A 15,876-nucleotide genomic window follows, 5' to 3' on the forward strand; every position below is an offset into this window, starting at 1 on the left:
CTATTTATCTATAATATTTGGATCTATACTGTGGTGGAAGAAGTCAGTGGGAAATAAAATAACACATATAGGCCTGAATAACTGTCATTCTTTTTTCAGATCTGTTCATCCGTATCATAAATGCTCTAATACCCATTGTGAGACTACAAACCTTTGCACAGGACTACAAATCAGTTACTGTATGACGTCAATATATGAGGACGGACCTGCTGCTCGCGTAAAGACAGTTCTTTAGTCGACAGAGTGAAAAAAAAATCAAAAAATACGTTTCATTTGTTTAATGCGTGTTAATTTATAGCATAGAGTCTTAAAAGCTGCCCCATTTATTCGCTGTTTTGATTTTATTTTACCATCAAAGTAAATTGCATCAGCCGTTAGTGAAGGACCCCTTTTCTATACCGGAAGTGAATGGCACGAGTTTCTAATCACATCGTCCGTTCAATCTATAATTAAAAATTAATCCACGCTATATTTTGTGTTGTAAATAAATGGTTTTTTTTTTACAAGTGTTGACAATATTGAGCAACATTTGATTGAGGAGAAATAATATTTTTGGTGTAAATAATCGGGCATTCGCCGCGGGTGCCTCATTCATTTCCTTTTCAGTCAAGATGGCGGGCGACGAGTCTGGTACAACGCTTGGTCAGCCTCATCTGTCCAAACAAGACCTCACTTCTCTGGTAAGTGTTCCTTGCACTCCTTTTACAGAGTTGTGCTTTATTGTATGTGGATTTTCGTTCGTTCTGGTCACTAAAGGATGGAATATAAGGGGACTTTTACAGCGCTAACGTTCGCCAGTGCTGCGCCGCCGCCACCCGGCACATGACGACGGGCCCCGCTGTGTGTCCAGTATGGAGCTCCAGACTGGGAATACAGCAGAGTCTTATGACTGGAAAGTACATCAGATGTGTGTTTTAAGATGGTTATATTCTGTCACAGGCTCTCTAACAGTCGTCATAATGGTTTTCAGTTTCAGAGAAACATCTGCTTTGATCCGGACGCAGCCAGATTCCGTATTAGCTATAAAGGTTTTTAGTTTAAACTATTAGTGTTTTCTATGAATTTCCCCTGAAGTTTGGACTAAATCCTAGCAATAATTAAACGTATGATGGTATTCTGTTATGGTAACCTTTTAAACCTTTAAATTCACTGCTGAAATACATGACAAAAGTAGGATGGACGTGTTGGGACATGGTAAATGATAAATTATATAACTTAATTATATGACTTAATTAACAAGAATGAGAATAAAAAGCCTCTAATAAGCAGGGGTTTGTGCAGGGGATAGAAACAGATGATTATTTTTATTGTCTGGAGTAATTGTCTGGGTTAAAAATGTAAAAAAAAAAAAAAAAAAAGGTCTAAAAGTGTTTGACATGGACCATCATGTCCTCAGATGTCTCATTCTGTCCAAAAAGAATCCAATATCAACATTAACCAGGAATCAGAATCCTTCTTGATTATCAGTTACCTCAATAGTTGTGGGTTAATTCAACAGCAACTTAAACCATTAAATGATGATGAGCTTGTGCTTCCAGTGAAATCAAGACTGTCTTCATAATGCATGAAAGACCAAATAAAAACCAACTGAAATGTGCCATTTATTCATTAAAGCTTCTTGTGCAGCCTCAAAATTAACCTGAACTAAAATAAATGTCAAAACCTCAGTAAATGGAAAGTAATTGAGTTTTTCCAAACATTTTGTAGTTGCATTTAACAGATGAGACACTAAATTTTAGGAGTAGAACTGTTGTTTAACCTTTCAGACTTTGCTTTTGTCTTTGTTTTTGCTCAGACTCACTCGACTTTTTGCTAGAGATTTTTAGGATAATTTCAGTGCTTTATGAAATGATTGTAAGAAAGTTTTATTAAACTAAATTGAACAAAACAACGTTTTTTGCGGGTCAAAATGAGACAGAGGTGGTCCTGTTCTGACCCTGTTTACCTCAGAAAGACTCATTAATGACAGTTCCAGTTACTTTGTTTGTACCTGTAAATGGCAAATACCTTTTTGTCCCCCTAATGAATTCTGTTTTCACAAATCTGCTTTAACTCGTATGATTGACCGGCTGGTTTTTCCATTTTAATTTTTTGGCATTTCTTTTTGTTCTTGTTGTCAAACTAGCTTCATATAGTGTGTTTTTAATCCTTTCACATTGAACTTTTGTTCAGTTGTCTTTTCATTGTTACTTTGCGTTTACTTTTTGTTTGTGTTTGGTGTCATTTCCTGTTTGTTTTCTTACATTAGTGTTTTTACATCATTTAGTCTCTCTCCCTCTCCTGTTGGTACTTGTTGATGTTACAGTCATTTTGCATCAGTTTGTGGTTGTAAAGGGAGATTTTTTTTTTTTATCAGTTTGATCAATTGTGTCTTTTTTTTTTTTTTTTAGTGTCTTTGGGGTCATCTCTTTATACTTTTGTTTTTTGTTCTTTTATGTGTTTTTGAAATCGTGGGCTTTTTGTTTTCTCTTGCTTTCTATTTATTAAGTTGTGGGTATTTTCTTGTTTGTTACACTTTAAGGTTGTGGATAGAAATCGTTTACATCGTCCTTAAAGTGATGAGATGTTGTCTGACCCAAGTCCATTTCAGTCTCTTCTGTCAGGATTCTGGTCATTGTTGGCTGTGGTGCTCTCCCCTTTGTTCCTCTTCATCACCAGGATTATAAAACAACAGGTCCAGCTGCTGGTCTTTTGTGTTTTTCGGTCTGATGTCTTTGTTTCTGTTCCCAGGACGTGTCCACCCTCACCCCTCTGTCCCCGGAGATCATCAGCAGACAGGCCACCATCAACATTGGTATGAAACTGGCTCATATTTAGCGTCTCTGTCAGAGCCGCGGTAAAGCTCAGCCACAGCTCATAAAACGTCCGTCTGTCCTCTGATTCACTTTGACCTTCTAGGAACCATCGGTCATGTGGCCCACGGGAAGTCCACGGTGGTCAAGGCCATTTCTGGAGTTCACACTGTCAGGTTCAAAAACGAGCTGGAGAGGAACATTACCATCAAGTTAGGATATGCCAACGCAAAGGTAAGAACAGCTGAGGTTTCTGCTTCACCTTGGCATAATAATCCCTTATTTTAAGTGATGTCCCGACCTGGATTTTTTGCTTCTGATCCAAATTTTGTTAGGATTAGTTTTGCCAATACCAATCCAATATGGACTTTTTACAATGAAATTTTGATTTGAATTTGGAGTCATTATTTATAGGTTATTAAGGTATTATTTTCCTTGAGATCACAATTGGGCTGAATGTGGAACCTGAACTAAAACAACTATGACCCCTTTGACTCTTAATAACTTTAATATAATTTTTGCACTTTCTAAATTCATACTGTGGGACAAATTAGAACCTTATATTTTCCACTGCCGTAGTGTGTCTGTGGACAGGTCCGTCTAGGTATTATATGGGGGTGCGTTCAGTGCCATGCGTTAATGATGTGAAGCAGCTTCCTCGCGGTTTTGGTTGGGGTGGGTCCAATCATTCCACAAAAGCACCGCAGGTTGAAAAAAACCCGACTCGCGCATCACAACCAGACCTTATGATGAGTACAAGTACAGAGTGAAGGTGAAACTTATAGATGCTTTACAAGTTCCTCTAAGCCTCCCACTGTTGTGCAGCTTTTCCCTAGCTCCGGGAACTTTAATTTGAGGTGGGGACAGGATGTTTGCCGCCCTGCCCCCCCAAACCGGGCCTGGATCAGCCCGCTCTTGTGACTAAATCTATTCCAATCTTCGAAAAAATGCCAGATCGGCAGCTGATACTGATCTGTAGATTGGACTGGGACAGCCCTACTTATTTTTACTATTGTCCCTCTGATCGACCATAGAGCAAGTCCTCCAGAGTATATCTGTACATTTTTACATGTATTTTTACAAGTGACAAAAACAGGCAATTTCACATTAGAAGTACTAGTAATAATACATAATAAAAATAAAAATAATAATGATAGTATTAGATGGTAATAATAACAGAAATAATATTGACGATGATGACAATAATAAAAGTACTAAAGTAATCATGGTAATAGTAGTTATAACAATGATATAAGTAATAATATAAGTTAATAATGATAATTAGCAGTGAAACAACAAACATTGCATACTGGAATAAACACCTTTGTTCAATAGAAGCTGCTCAAACCCACTGGTAAAGCCGTAAGTTAGGATATTATTGATCTCACCGTTGAGGAAACCGCAGTGTTTACAGCAGCCAAAAACAAAGTACAGAAAGACAGGAAATGTGAAAGAGAATCTTATATCATCATATGTACATATTTGCATATTTACAATGTAGTTGTTCCTAGTGTTGATATGGGGGATTTCTGTGAAATTAAACATTCTGCCTCATTTTCATCCTCCTGCTCCTCCTCCCTCTGGGTAAAATGCACAGACTGAGTTTTCCCTACAGGGATAATAAAGCACGTTGACCTTTAACCTTTTCGTGTGTGCTGTGGTTTTGCGGTAGATCTATAAGCTGGACGACCCCAGCTGTCCCAGACCAGAGTGCTACAGGTCATGTGGAAGCAGCACCCCGGACGAGTTCCCCACAGACATCCCCGGCACTAAGGGCAACTTCAAACTGGTCAGGTGAGCTCAGACGTTCACTCCTCAGGTGACCCCAGAGGTGTTTCTGAAAGACGACTCACAAGTTTGGCATTTGAGTTTTTTGATGTATGACATGTCTCAGCCAGAACGAACTTTGTTCTTGTTTTTGCTACCTCAAGAATACAAACAAATTTCTCTGTTCTTGCGCTGTATGTAGCAGGTTTAACACCGATTAAGCATTTTTTTATCTCAGCAGTCGATCGGCCATGAGTTATTGTGAAGGTCATGTGTCCTTCATCATCTTCATTAGCATTTTCTTCAAACATCTTCCCTAACAAAACTACTGGTCAGATTCATTTCAGATTTTTATGTTGCTTCCTTGGGACAGTGTCTACAAAGTTTGTTCACAGTTTTGAGAAATTTAGATTTTTGAATTTCTGATGAATTTTTGTAATGTTAAAAATGTGCCTTAACTTCTAATGGTCCATATTTTGATGGTTTATAACATATAATTGGTTACAGATATCAATAGTTTCTATTGATCACTGATAGAAGTCATATATGGACTTTGATTGAATTAGTTGAGTTCTCCTCCAGTGAAAGTACCACCCACTTCTATTTGGAGATTGATCTTTTGCATCCAGACCACAGGACTGGAACATAGAACAGAACCTGACAACCTCACACATTCAACTGGTATTATTTATTGATAGAACATGACGCTGACATACCATACCATACCAATAAGACATTGGTCTTATTTTCATCATTAGTTATGACCTGAAAAAAATATGATAGCAGGCAATCGTGCTATGAGGCTAACAATATATTCCTGTCCCGCTGTGTTTGTCTAGACACGTGTCCTTTGTGGATTGTCCCGGTCACGACATTTTGATGGCCACCATGTTGAACGGCGCCGCTGTCATGGACGCAGCCCTCCTGCTCATCGGTAAGACTTTGCTCTGAATGACGTGTCATTAACTCCAGTGACGTCCTACATTCCATCTGATCTTTGCTGTCGTCTCCGCCCCCCTCCCCAGCGGGAAATGAGTCGTGTCCTCAGCCTCAGACGTCAGAGCATCTGGCGGCCATTGAGATCATGAAGCTGAAGCACATCCTCATCCTGCAGAACAAGATCGACCTGGTGAAGGAGAGCCAGGCCAAAGAACAGTACGAGCAGATCCTGGCCTTCGTACAGGGTCAGTAGAAACATCAGCCCCATTGTGTGTTCTAGTGTGTAGCTCCTCCACTGCTTCACACCGGAATCTCCACCCCTGAACCTCGTGTCCCTTGGCGTCTTCACAGGTACGGTGGCGGAGGGCGCTCCCATCATTCCCATCTCCGCTCAACTCAAGTACAACATCGAGGTGGTTTGTGAGTACATCGTCAAAAAGATCCCGGTGCCCATCAGAGACTTCACGTCCGAGCCCAGACTCATCGGTGAGTTTTATTTGTGCACAACCTGCACTTGAATCCCCTAGACCAGGGGTGTCAAACATGCGGCCCACGGGCCAAAATCAGCCCCCCAAAGGGTCCAGTGTGGCCCATGGGATGAATTTATAAAATAAAAAAATTACACTGAAGATATTAACAATCAAAGATGTTAATATTATTTTAGTTCAGGTCCCACATACAGACCAATATGATCTCAAGTGGATCAGACCAGTCAAATACTATCATAATTGATGACTGATTCATACTCTGTTTTGTATTATAGTTTATTCTTTATACCTCTTATTTATTCTTCTTCTGTCTACCTTTTTTTTTAAATAAGGTGATATAGAAACAGCTTCTTAATTCTCTGTATATCCTGTGCATCTAGAGAATTGACTAGAAATAATCTTTGAATAATAACCTATAATGACAACTCCAATTCTTTGTTTTATTGTAAAAGAGTAAAATTACATGTCTGTTAACATTTCTAAACTATTTCTGCCAAAAAATATGAATATCCAGTAAATGCCTTAAGTAAGTAAGTGCAGTTTTAACAATATTCTGCCTGTTAATAAATGTCTTGTGTTTGTAAATCCACTGTGATCTGTAAGTTGTAATGTACATGTACTTATTTTTCTTAAGAAAATTCAGGTTGTTCATGTTATTCACATTTTTAAAGGATAGTTTGTAGATGTAAACATTTTCATAATGTAATTTTGCTTTTTTCACTGTTATTATTTTGAGATCATATTGGGCTGAAATTGCTTCTACATACAAATGTCAAAAACAGCAGATGTGTAAGATCTGCACAGGCAGATTTGGTACAAAATACTTTGGACTGGAGTTTTATGGTGTGTAAATGTACATGTGAGGAGCTGATGAATGTGACACAGCTCTGTTCTTCAGTCATCAGATCCTTCGACGTGAACAAACCCGGCTGTGAAGTCGATGACCTGAAAGGAGGCGTAGCAGGAGGGAGTATCCTGAAGGGGGTTCTGAAGGTGAGACTCCACTGGAAACCACCTTTAAATCACACTGGACCTCATACAAGAAACATACAAAGTTTCTCTTATTTTTGTTCATGTTCTGTTTGTACCCATAGATTTTTGAATTCACCCATGTTTTCTTATTTTTGCTCTTACTTCTGGTGAGAGAAAACTTTATGACTGGTCCAGTGCCTTTTACCAATATAAGAGAAAAACAACACAGAAACACATAATACAGTCTTGATTCAGATTATTTTATGTTTTAGAGGAATTTCTGTGATTAATTATTAAATTTTTGGTTGAAAAATATCTGATTCATCAATTGAATGAAGTGCAGCATCTGACTGGACACGTTTAGCATCAGAAATAATAAAAAGAACATTAAATGGAAATTAGCGGAAATAAATATTTTTAACTTTTTGCCCTCGCCATACGGTATTGTCATTGGTTCGTCGTCTGTCCGTGCACCAGTAGTTGTCAACCCAGGGGGCAGCAGTAGATGGTCAATGATAAGGAAACCCTGGTGTGAACTGAAGGCTGAGGGTTTTCAAGTGCAGGCACATTATGTTTTTAACGTGTTATTCTTCAGATTTGTTTTTGTCATGGTAACCCATAGATAAATTAAAGTAGGGGGGTTCCAATATGTCCTTTCAAATTTTCTTGGAAGGGAAAAAAAATGTTTCTCTGTCTTGCAGTGAAACAGAAATTAAAAATTTTGGTCATAATATTCAGTCAAACAGTTTTCATTCAGACCCCAATGAAAACAGTGACTATATGTATAGTTGTTCTGTTTGTTTGTCTATAACCTACGCTCATAAATTAATATATATTTTTGACTGTAAGAAGCAGAATCATAGAGTTTCCTTTGTAACAGAATATGATCGAACTGACTGCATCTACCTTATGTAGGTCTTTTACCTGTAAAACTATGGAGATCACCTGTCAGATTATTTTTATATGAAATCACATACTTCTGATCTCGTCACATTCACATCACATACGGGTCTATTACGGAGTTTTTTCATTTTTTTCCTGTAACATCAGAACGGACTCTGAAACGTTTCCTTTGTTTGATTTGATTTTGCTGCTGATAAAGTTCAAATTTTTTTCTTACTGCCTTTTTGTTTTGTTTTTCAAATTCACCTCTGAAATTGCTGACCCAGAGTCAGCTGTTTGTACACGGCACAACACCCGCCCCTCTTTGATGTTTAGTGGGCGTGGTCACATATGCTAATCGGCCACGCCCATATCATTTACGATTATTGAACATTCATCAGGCCTGGGTCGGAGCAGATCTGGTGTTCTGGATTTGATTCCTCTTATGTTTTCCCTTACTGAAAATCTAAGAAACAATTTAAGAGACTGTTACTGCATGAGGCTCAGCGTTACGAAGCATCGACTTGTGCTGAAACGTCTCTGTCTGACCTCCAGGTGGGGCAGGAGCTCGAGGTGCGACCAGGTATCGTCTCCAAAGACCAGGAGGGGAAGCTGATGTGCAAACCCATCTTCTCTAAGATCGTGTCTCTGTTCGCCGAACACAACGACCTGCAGTACGCCGCTCCAGGAGGCCTCATCGGTAAATCACGCACTGTACTCACCGAGTGGACGAAACAGGAACACAGGAACAGGCATTAGATATTAACCCTTTAACCCCTGAGACATTATTTCAATTAAATGAGCTGTTTGGAATCTAAGGCTGTAACAGTGTGTGTTTTAGGTCCAAACTGGGTGGAATAACAGAAAAATACAGAGGTGAATGGAAGTTTGACGGGGTTTTTTTTTTTTATTATTAAATAAGGCACTCAGAATGTGAATCAATAAGAGATTTAGGATGTTGAACATGAACTATAAACTGGAACACACTGAACCATAACAAGGATTTGAATTTGGGCCCATTAGTTTTTGTTTTTGGGCTATTTTTTTTTTTTTTTCTAAATCAGTTCAGCTGCTTTTTGGCATCTGGTTGAACTCCAAAGAACAGTTACACGGTCACAACTCAGTATCAACACAGTAAAAAAAAATAAATAAAAAAAAAAGCAAAATCACCACACCTCTGCAAACAGTAAAAACAAAAAACCACGAGGAAAAAGGTCTTTTAAAAAAAATTAGGCCAAACTCTATTTTTTATAGCAGTGCTCTGGGTTTTACCCCCTATTCCACTGGGGGTAGGGATGCACTGAGCATGCCCAGATGTCTATGGAAAGCACAAGGTGTATTCTGTCTGCACGTTTTGAAATGTTTCCTATCGAGCACATGGTTTAGTCTTTAGATTTGAAAATAAATCATACATTCAGAACGCTCACTACAGACACGCCAGGGGCTGAAGGGTTAATAAGCAGCAGTAATAAAGTTTAACACATACACAGATTAATGCAGTGTGTCTCAGACTGTGGGCCATCGAGGCTTGCTGGTGTTTTTTCCCCTTTTTTTTTTTTTTTTTCTTCAGTTCAGAACATGTAAAACCGGAAACTAATGTTTTGTCGTCAGAGCCTGAAATCATTTTATGGGCGTACATTTAACAGTTTGTGAGTAAAACTACCCAAGTCTGTCAATCCACAAACTGATCAGATGAAGGATAAGGGCCTGACTGAAGTTGTCTTAGGATGACTTATTCCACTTTAGAGAAACGATCCTTCGCTGTCAGTCACAGGCAAAGGGGATCGTACATGTGCTGTTGTATGGTTTGTTGTGTTAACATAAACGGTGTGTTTGTGTGCAGGTGTCGGCACCAAGATCGACCCGACGCTGTGTCGAGCCGATCGGATGGTCGGTCAGGTGCTGGGAGCCGTCGGAGCGCTGCCTGAGATCTTCACAGAACTCGAGATCTCCTACTTCCTGCTGAGGAGGCTGCTGGGAGTCCGCACAGAGGGAGACAAGAAGGCTGCTAAGGTGAGCTGTGCATCATGGGAAATGGAGTCAAAATTCCAACAAAAATGGGTTGGAGAAGGTGGTTTGATGCAATGGAATAAGCAGGAAATTTGACTGAAACATGAGCACTTTTGTCTTAAAATGCTTTCAGGAAAGACCCAGTACTTTATGTGGAAAACACCGGGTCACTTTTACTTTTTATTTAAAGGGCTCATATTTATCTAAATCCACTTTTATTAGTCTTTGGTTTATTACCTCCGCCAAGGAGGTTATGTTTTTGCCGGCGTTGGTTTGTCTGTCTGTGTGCAAGATAACTCAAAAGTTATGGACGGATTTGGATGAAAATTTCAGGAAATGTTAATACTGGCACAAGGAACAAATGATTAAATTTTGGTGGTGATTGAAGAGGGGGGGGGGGCACTGATCTGCCTTGGCAGAGGTCTGTGCTCTCCGAATGCTTGTCTAAGTTGTTTGTGTATTTGGACCCTAATAGTTCATAAAGTTTGAGTTTGAACCCTCCCGGTGCTGCAAAAGTGTCTTTATATTCATTTGGGCAAAATTCGATTGATTTTGAACCCGTTTCAATTCCTTCTTAATTTGTTACATTTTATAACTAGTTATGTCACAACATTTGCGCGGGGGGGGCTGTTCCGCCGATGCAGAGGTCTGCGCTCTCTAGTTTTACTATGATATTATGTCAACAGATACTTGAGGTGGAGGTAAATATGTTCATTCAAAGTACAGATGTCCTGCTGGTATGGTTCAGTATTGGTCTAAGTACCAGTGACACCTGTTTACTGTGGTCCTGGTCTGGATTGGGTCTGACCCCGTCCCGTCTGCCGCTCCCTTCAGGTCCAGAAGCTGTCGAAGAACGAGGTGCTGATGGTGAACATCGGCTCGCTGTCGACCGGCGGCCGCGTCAGCGCCGTCAAAGCCGATTTGGCCAAAATCGTCCTCACCAACCCCGTGTGCACAGAAGTGGGAGAGAAGATCGCCCTGAGTCGACGTGTGGAGAAACACTGGCGGTACGTTAACGAATATGCAAACACACGACCCACATCCATCTGTACCTGTTAAATGTACGTGTTGACCCTTAAAGATCTACACGTAGGTTTGACATGACGTCCAAGCGAATGTGCATCTACATTTAACCTTTCATCAGTGATTTATCTCCATTTATTAGAGTATTATCATCTGCATTTAGCATTTGTCAATTTAAAATCAGATATTTTCACTGATCATGAAGATGGTCATAAAAGCTTAGAGGAAATTCAATGGTTATTATGTCACAAAAGATAAAGCTGATGAAAATTTGACATTTTTAGTTAAACACATCATTGACTGACCATAACCCTAAAACCCACATGGATGATGAGGCTCAGTCGTTTTAGAAACAGCAGCTGGAAACGGAGAAATACTGGATTCATACCCTTCCAGTACATGTCAGAGCCTGTATGTTTACTAGAACCAAAGTACTTATTTGTGTACTTGAATCTGAGTAAAGACTGTGCAGGCGTTCGGCGTCTCCGTTAACCGGTGTCTCTGTTCTTGCAGTCTGATTGGCTGGGGTCAGATCAGGAGGGGCGTGACCATCACACCCACTGTGGACGACGACTGAGTCAGCGTCAACTGGATAAACGCCGCCGTCACACTTTCCTCGGCTTTTTGTTGTTTTTGGTTTTTATTTCCACCCAGAGAAGGAACATAATGGGACATACTGAGGTGTAGACACGCCTCCTCCCTCTGTGGTCAGAGGGCGGAGTTTTACCGACAGACGACGAGAGGAGGAGCTTCATGTTTGACATCCTGCAGAGAACATGGGATTATCCAGTACAGACGAGACCCTGTACTGTCCACAAACAATAAAACACATTTGGACAAAACACATTCGTCTGTGTGTCGTTTATTACCCTGCACCCCCAAGGAGAGGCGAGGGGTTTTGTTTTTGGTTTGGTTGGTTTGTTTGTGAACACTCTAGTAGCAGAACTATTAGTTGAATTCATACCAAATTGGGTTTATAGATTGCCAGTGACCCTGAACAGATGTGGTTAGGTTTTGGGGAAAGTAAGTCAAAGTTCACATTTTTTATGAATTTTTTTAAAAAAAATTCTCCCATTTACTTACAATGGGTAATATTTCAAATGTCTATAAAAACATCAGTTTGGTTTCAGTTTACTTCAAACTTGGCACATATGTAGAGGCAATTGATATGCTGACAGCAGCACATGCATAGAAATGACATCAGATGGATTGATGCCAAAATAAGCTACAATATGTGTGAGGGGCGGGGTTTGTTGTGCCTGGAACTACTTATTTTAAAAATTATGTTTACAGGTTACATTAGAGAAAAGGTAATTTCTGTAATGTAACCTGTAGTTCTCTGAAGATGTATTAGCAATCAGTTTTAAAAGACAAATAAGGGTTTCCAGCAGTGTTGATAAAAGCAAAACTTAGTCATATTGTCAAATTAAGGCTGTTTTTAAGTTATTATTTATACAAAGTCATGTTAATGGTGATGTATACTTCCTTTTTTATTATATGCTGAGATTTTACAGATTTACAAATAACATATAATCTTCGAAACAATGACCAAATATCTGGTAAATTTAATGAAATCAGTAGTGTCATGTCTTCAGTGCAGTCCATATTTCTAGAACTTTGTTAGTAAAAGGTTACATAACTTGTGGATTTTTACCAAAAACATTCGTAAAGAAGTCCATCAGTAGAAAAATACATCAAACTGGGAATTCCATATATTACAAGCTACTTCAAAAAGGAAGATTTATGTAGAAAATAAAACTACTGAGAAAAAAATGTAATAAAATGACATGACAAAATGAGATGGTAATGTTTGATATGTAAGAGTTGTAAGAACGTGATAGTTTTAAAATGTCCTTTTGCATATTTTATGGGAAAATCCCACAACAGTAAACCATTAAAAATATATTTTTAAAAAAATCTGAAAAGCAACATGCTGGAGGAAATACAGTTTGATCTCTAATTCCAGCAGAAATAAGTTTAAGGATCTAAAATGTAACTTATTGAAAGATTTTGATCTAAACTTCATGTAAGAAGAAAATAAAAATAAGATAATACTCTTTTAAAGCATGAAAAACTAAGATGGATTTAAAATCTTAACCCAAAAACCAGACGTTACGGTTTATTAATAATTTAAGATGTAAAATGGAAAAGTCCGATGTTTCCTGAACGCGCCGTCTTTTCCGGGATGACCCACCTGACAAGCACGGGACGTGACGTCACCCAGGTGTCAGACACGAGCGCTTCTCAGAGTTTCACCTCTCTAGTTGGTTTTGATTTTTTTTTTTTAGGGAATTAAAGGTGAATCCAAGTCTTATTTTTCTGCAGAGGTGCGTTCAGGTGTCGAGGCTTTGGTCAGTGTTTGGGTCATTTTACAGGACCGGACCTGAACGCATCGCCTGAATCCGGACCCTGTGGGGTTCTTCTGGTCTGGATCCTGAGTCCGACATGGAGTCTGCAGGTGAGCCGCTTCTGTCCATGAAATACAACAATATATTCATTTATTCAATGAAAATTGACGTAAAATGGACGTAAAGTGACTCCGCCCCCAGAAAACTCCAACATCCTGAATCAAAACGGATCCAGAACAACTCCAGTTTATTTAACGATGAAACTAATGAGCCAATGAATGTGGAGAGAATTCAAACATCTCAACGTCTAACTCATTTTCATTTTGTTTTTCTTTTCTTCTTTAATGTCATTTTAATATTTTTATGTGATTTTCATCTTCTGTTGCCTGTTAAATAATTTTCATTTATTTTTATGTCATATTTCTCTATTTTCTGTCCACTTTACTTTGTTTTTGCTTTGTACATAAAATGTGAAAAAAGTAAATCCTGCAATTGAAGTTGAGACATGTTTTTGTTTTCCATCGCTTGCAATGACATGAAAAAGAAAACAGGATAAATATTGTTTCAAAAAAAAGATGTAAAAGATGAAAAAAGATGAAAATGGTGTCCAAAAAAAGAAAGAAAAAAGACAAGTGATGAACAAAGATGAAATTTTACAGATTTTTTTTTTTTTTTTTTTTTGTCTTAGTGTCTTTTATGTCTCTTTCATCTTTTTATGTACATTTCATTTTTTCTTCTACAGTTTTTGTCCTTTTTTCCCCTTTCTGTTGTTTTGTTTTTGTCACATATCATTTTCATGCTTTTAGATACATTTCATCTTGGTTTGTCTTTTATATTTTCACAATTATCCATGTTTTTCATTTTTATTTAGTTTTGTCTTATGCAGTTTTTATCCTTTTATATAATTTTCATATATTTCCATTTTTAAATACTCCCCAAAACATTATTTTTAAAAAAGATTTTTACGGTTACATTGTTTTTGTTTTAGTTTTTATCTTTAATCATTTTCTTTTTTTTCTTTGTGCATAATTTCCTCTTGTTTTGTATTTTTTATTTTTTTTATCTTAAAATTTTTTTATCTTAATTTTCATCATGTTTTGTCTTTAATGTCGTTTTCATTTGTTTCCCATGTTTTATCTTTTCTGTCATTATCCTTTTTTTTTACTTAATTTTCATCCTGTTTTATCCTTTACGATTTTTTTTTTTTTTTTTTTTTTTACATCTTTTACATCAGTTATTTTGTTTTCATTTTGAACATCTTTTTATAATTTCCATCTTTTGTCATTTTAATATTTTTTGTATACGTTTCATCTTGTTTTATGTTTTATGTCGCTTTTATCTTTTATTATTTTTAAATTGTTACGCATTTTACATCATTTTCATCATCTTTTGTCTTGCAGTTTTACTTTGAATATTTTTAATGCCATTTTCATTTTGTTTTAATCTTTTATATAATTTTCATGTGTTTAATCTTAGTTTTTTACTTCCTCACCAGAGGACAGATGCTTTAGTCCGGATTTGGACAGAAATGAACAGAGAATTATTCAATATTTGTATAATGTCAGAACAGATTTAAACTAAAATGGATGAAAAAAAAGAAAACATGGAAAAGACCAATAAAGATTCACTGATGATTATCGCAAAAGAAAAACGCAACAAGATGAAAATGTTCCAAAATATGTTGAAAGAATGCTGAGATGTTGGTAAACGAACAAAAGGAAGACGCTACTGCAAAAAAAAAAACATTAACAAAGTATTTCTGACTGTAATCCTCATAAACCTCCACCTGAATAAATGAGGTGTTTAAGTGCTCTTTTCTCATTGGCCAGAGAGTCCGAGGGGGCGGGACAGCGGCAGTCTGAGGCGGTCTCCTCTGGACCTGATCATGAACCAGATCCGCAGGAAACGTTCAGCGTCGGACTGGAGGCCGCTGGGACGCTTCCTGTCCCGGACCTCGGACCGGACCGGGATCCCAGAGGACGGGGAGGCCGAGGACCAAGGACAGAGCCCAGGTCTGGGTCCAGGTCCAGGTCTGCTGGACGTATTCATGCTCAATGAGTCCTTCAGGACCATCAGGGTTTGGGTTCTCCGATTGTCCTGAACACATCAGTATTAAACAATGATCACCTCGAGCGATGGGTGTGGAAACATGATCACATGACATAAGGAAACATGATCACATGACATAAGGAAACATGTCAGTGCTTAGTGTAACATGGGTTTCACATGTATTTGAATAGGTTTCACTCCAAATACCACACAGTTCACTTTTATGTCCATGGGCTTCACATGCATTTGTGTTTCACATTTAATATCATGCATTTCATGTGTGATTCTGTTTCACATGTAATATCAGTTTCATATATAATTCTAAAGGTTTCACATGTAATTCTATCAATTTCACATGTAATTCCACAGGTTTTACTTGTATTTCTATAGATTTCAAATTTAATTTCATGTGTAGTTCTGGATATTTCACATGCAGTACCATTAGTTTCACATATAATTCAAAAGATTTCACATGTAGTTCTGTCAATTTCACATGTAATTCTATCATTTTCACATGTAATTCTATCAATTTCACATATAATTCCATAAGTTTCACATGTAGTTCTGTCAATTTCACATATAAATCCATAAGTTTCACATGTAATT

General features: G+C 37.9%; 2 protein-coding genes across 2 annotated transcripts in view; both read left to right on the forward strand.

Moving 5' to 3' along the window:
* The first annotated feature begins 558 nt into the window (after positions 1 to 558).
* On the forward strand, positions 559 to 11,716 carry eif2s3 (eukaryotic translation initiation factor 2, subunit 3 gamma). The gene is made up of 12 exons (XM_030123412.1): positions 559 to 680; positions 2,731 to 2,794; positions 2,899 to 3,026; positions 4,465 to 4,586; positions 5,399 to 5,493; positions 5,585 to 5,743; positions 5,850 to 5,984; positions 6,885 to 6,979; positions 8,396 to 8,540; positions 9,684 to 9,853; positions 10,685 to 10,857; positions 11,387 to 11,716. Exons 1-12 carry the CDS (start codon positions 612 to 614, stop codon positions 11,448 to 11,450), a joined length of 1,419 nt encoding a protein of 472 aa, XP_029979272.1. The 5' UTR covers positions 559 to 611; the 3' UTR covers positions 11,451 to 11,716.
* A 1,403-nt stretch (positions 11,717 to 13,119) lies between these two features.
* The window catches only part of lrrc31 (leucine rich repeat containing 31), a 14,245-nt gene continuing 11,488 nt past the window's right edge, over positions 13,120 to 15,876 (forward strand). Inside the window, exons 1-2 of the mRNA XM_030123406.1 lie at positions 13,120 to 13,331; positions 15,051 to 15,233. Of these exons, the coding sequence (XP_029979266.1) occupies positions 13,319 to 13,331; positions 15,051 to 15,233 (196 nt within the window). The 5' untranslated portion in view covers positions 13,120 to 13,318. The remainder of the gene's footprint in view (positions 13,332 to 15,050; positions 15,234 to 15,876) is intronic.

Source organism: Sphaeramia orbicularis, chromosome 20 (genome assembly GCF_902148855.1).
Source record: "Sphaeramia orbicularis chromosome 20, fSphaOr1.1, whole genome shotgun sequence".
NCBI classification, from domain to species: domain Eukaryota; kingdom Metazoa; phylum Chordata; class Actinopteri; order Kurtiformes; family Apogonidae; genus Sphaeramia; species Sphaeramia orbicularis.

Excerpts from the sequence above, each read along its gene's own strand:
- eif2s3 (XM_030123412.1), top strand. The coding sequence starts at position 612 with ATGGCGGGCGACGAGTCTGGTACAACGCTTGGTCAGCCTCATCTGTCC. Across the intron at positions 3,027-4,464 it reads TAGGATATGCCAACGCAAAG|ATCTATAAGCTGGACGACCC; the intron begins GTAAGAACAGCT and ends GTTTTGCGGTAG. Across the intron at positions 5,985-6,884 it reads GTCCGAGCCCAGACTCATCG|TCATCAGATCCTTCGACGTG; the intron begins GTGAGTTTTATT and ends TCTGTTCTTCAG.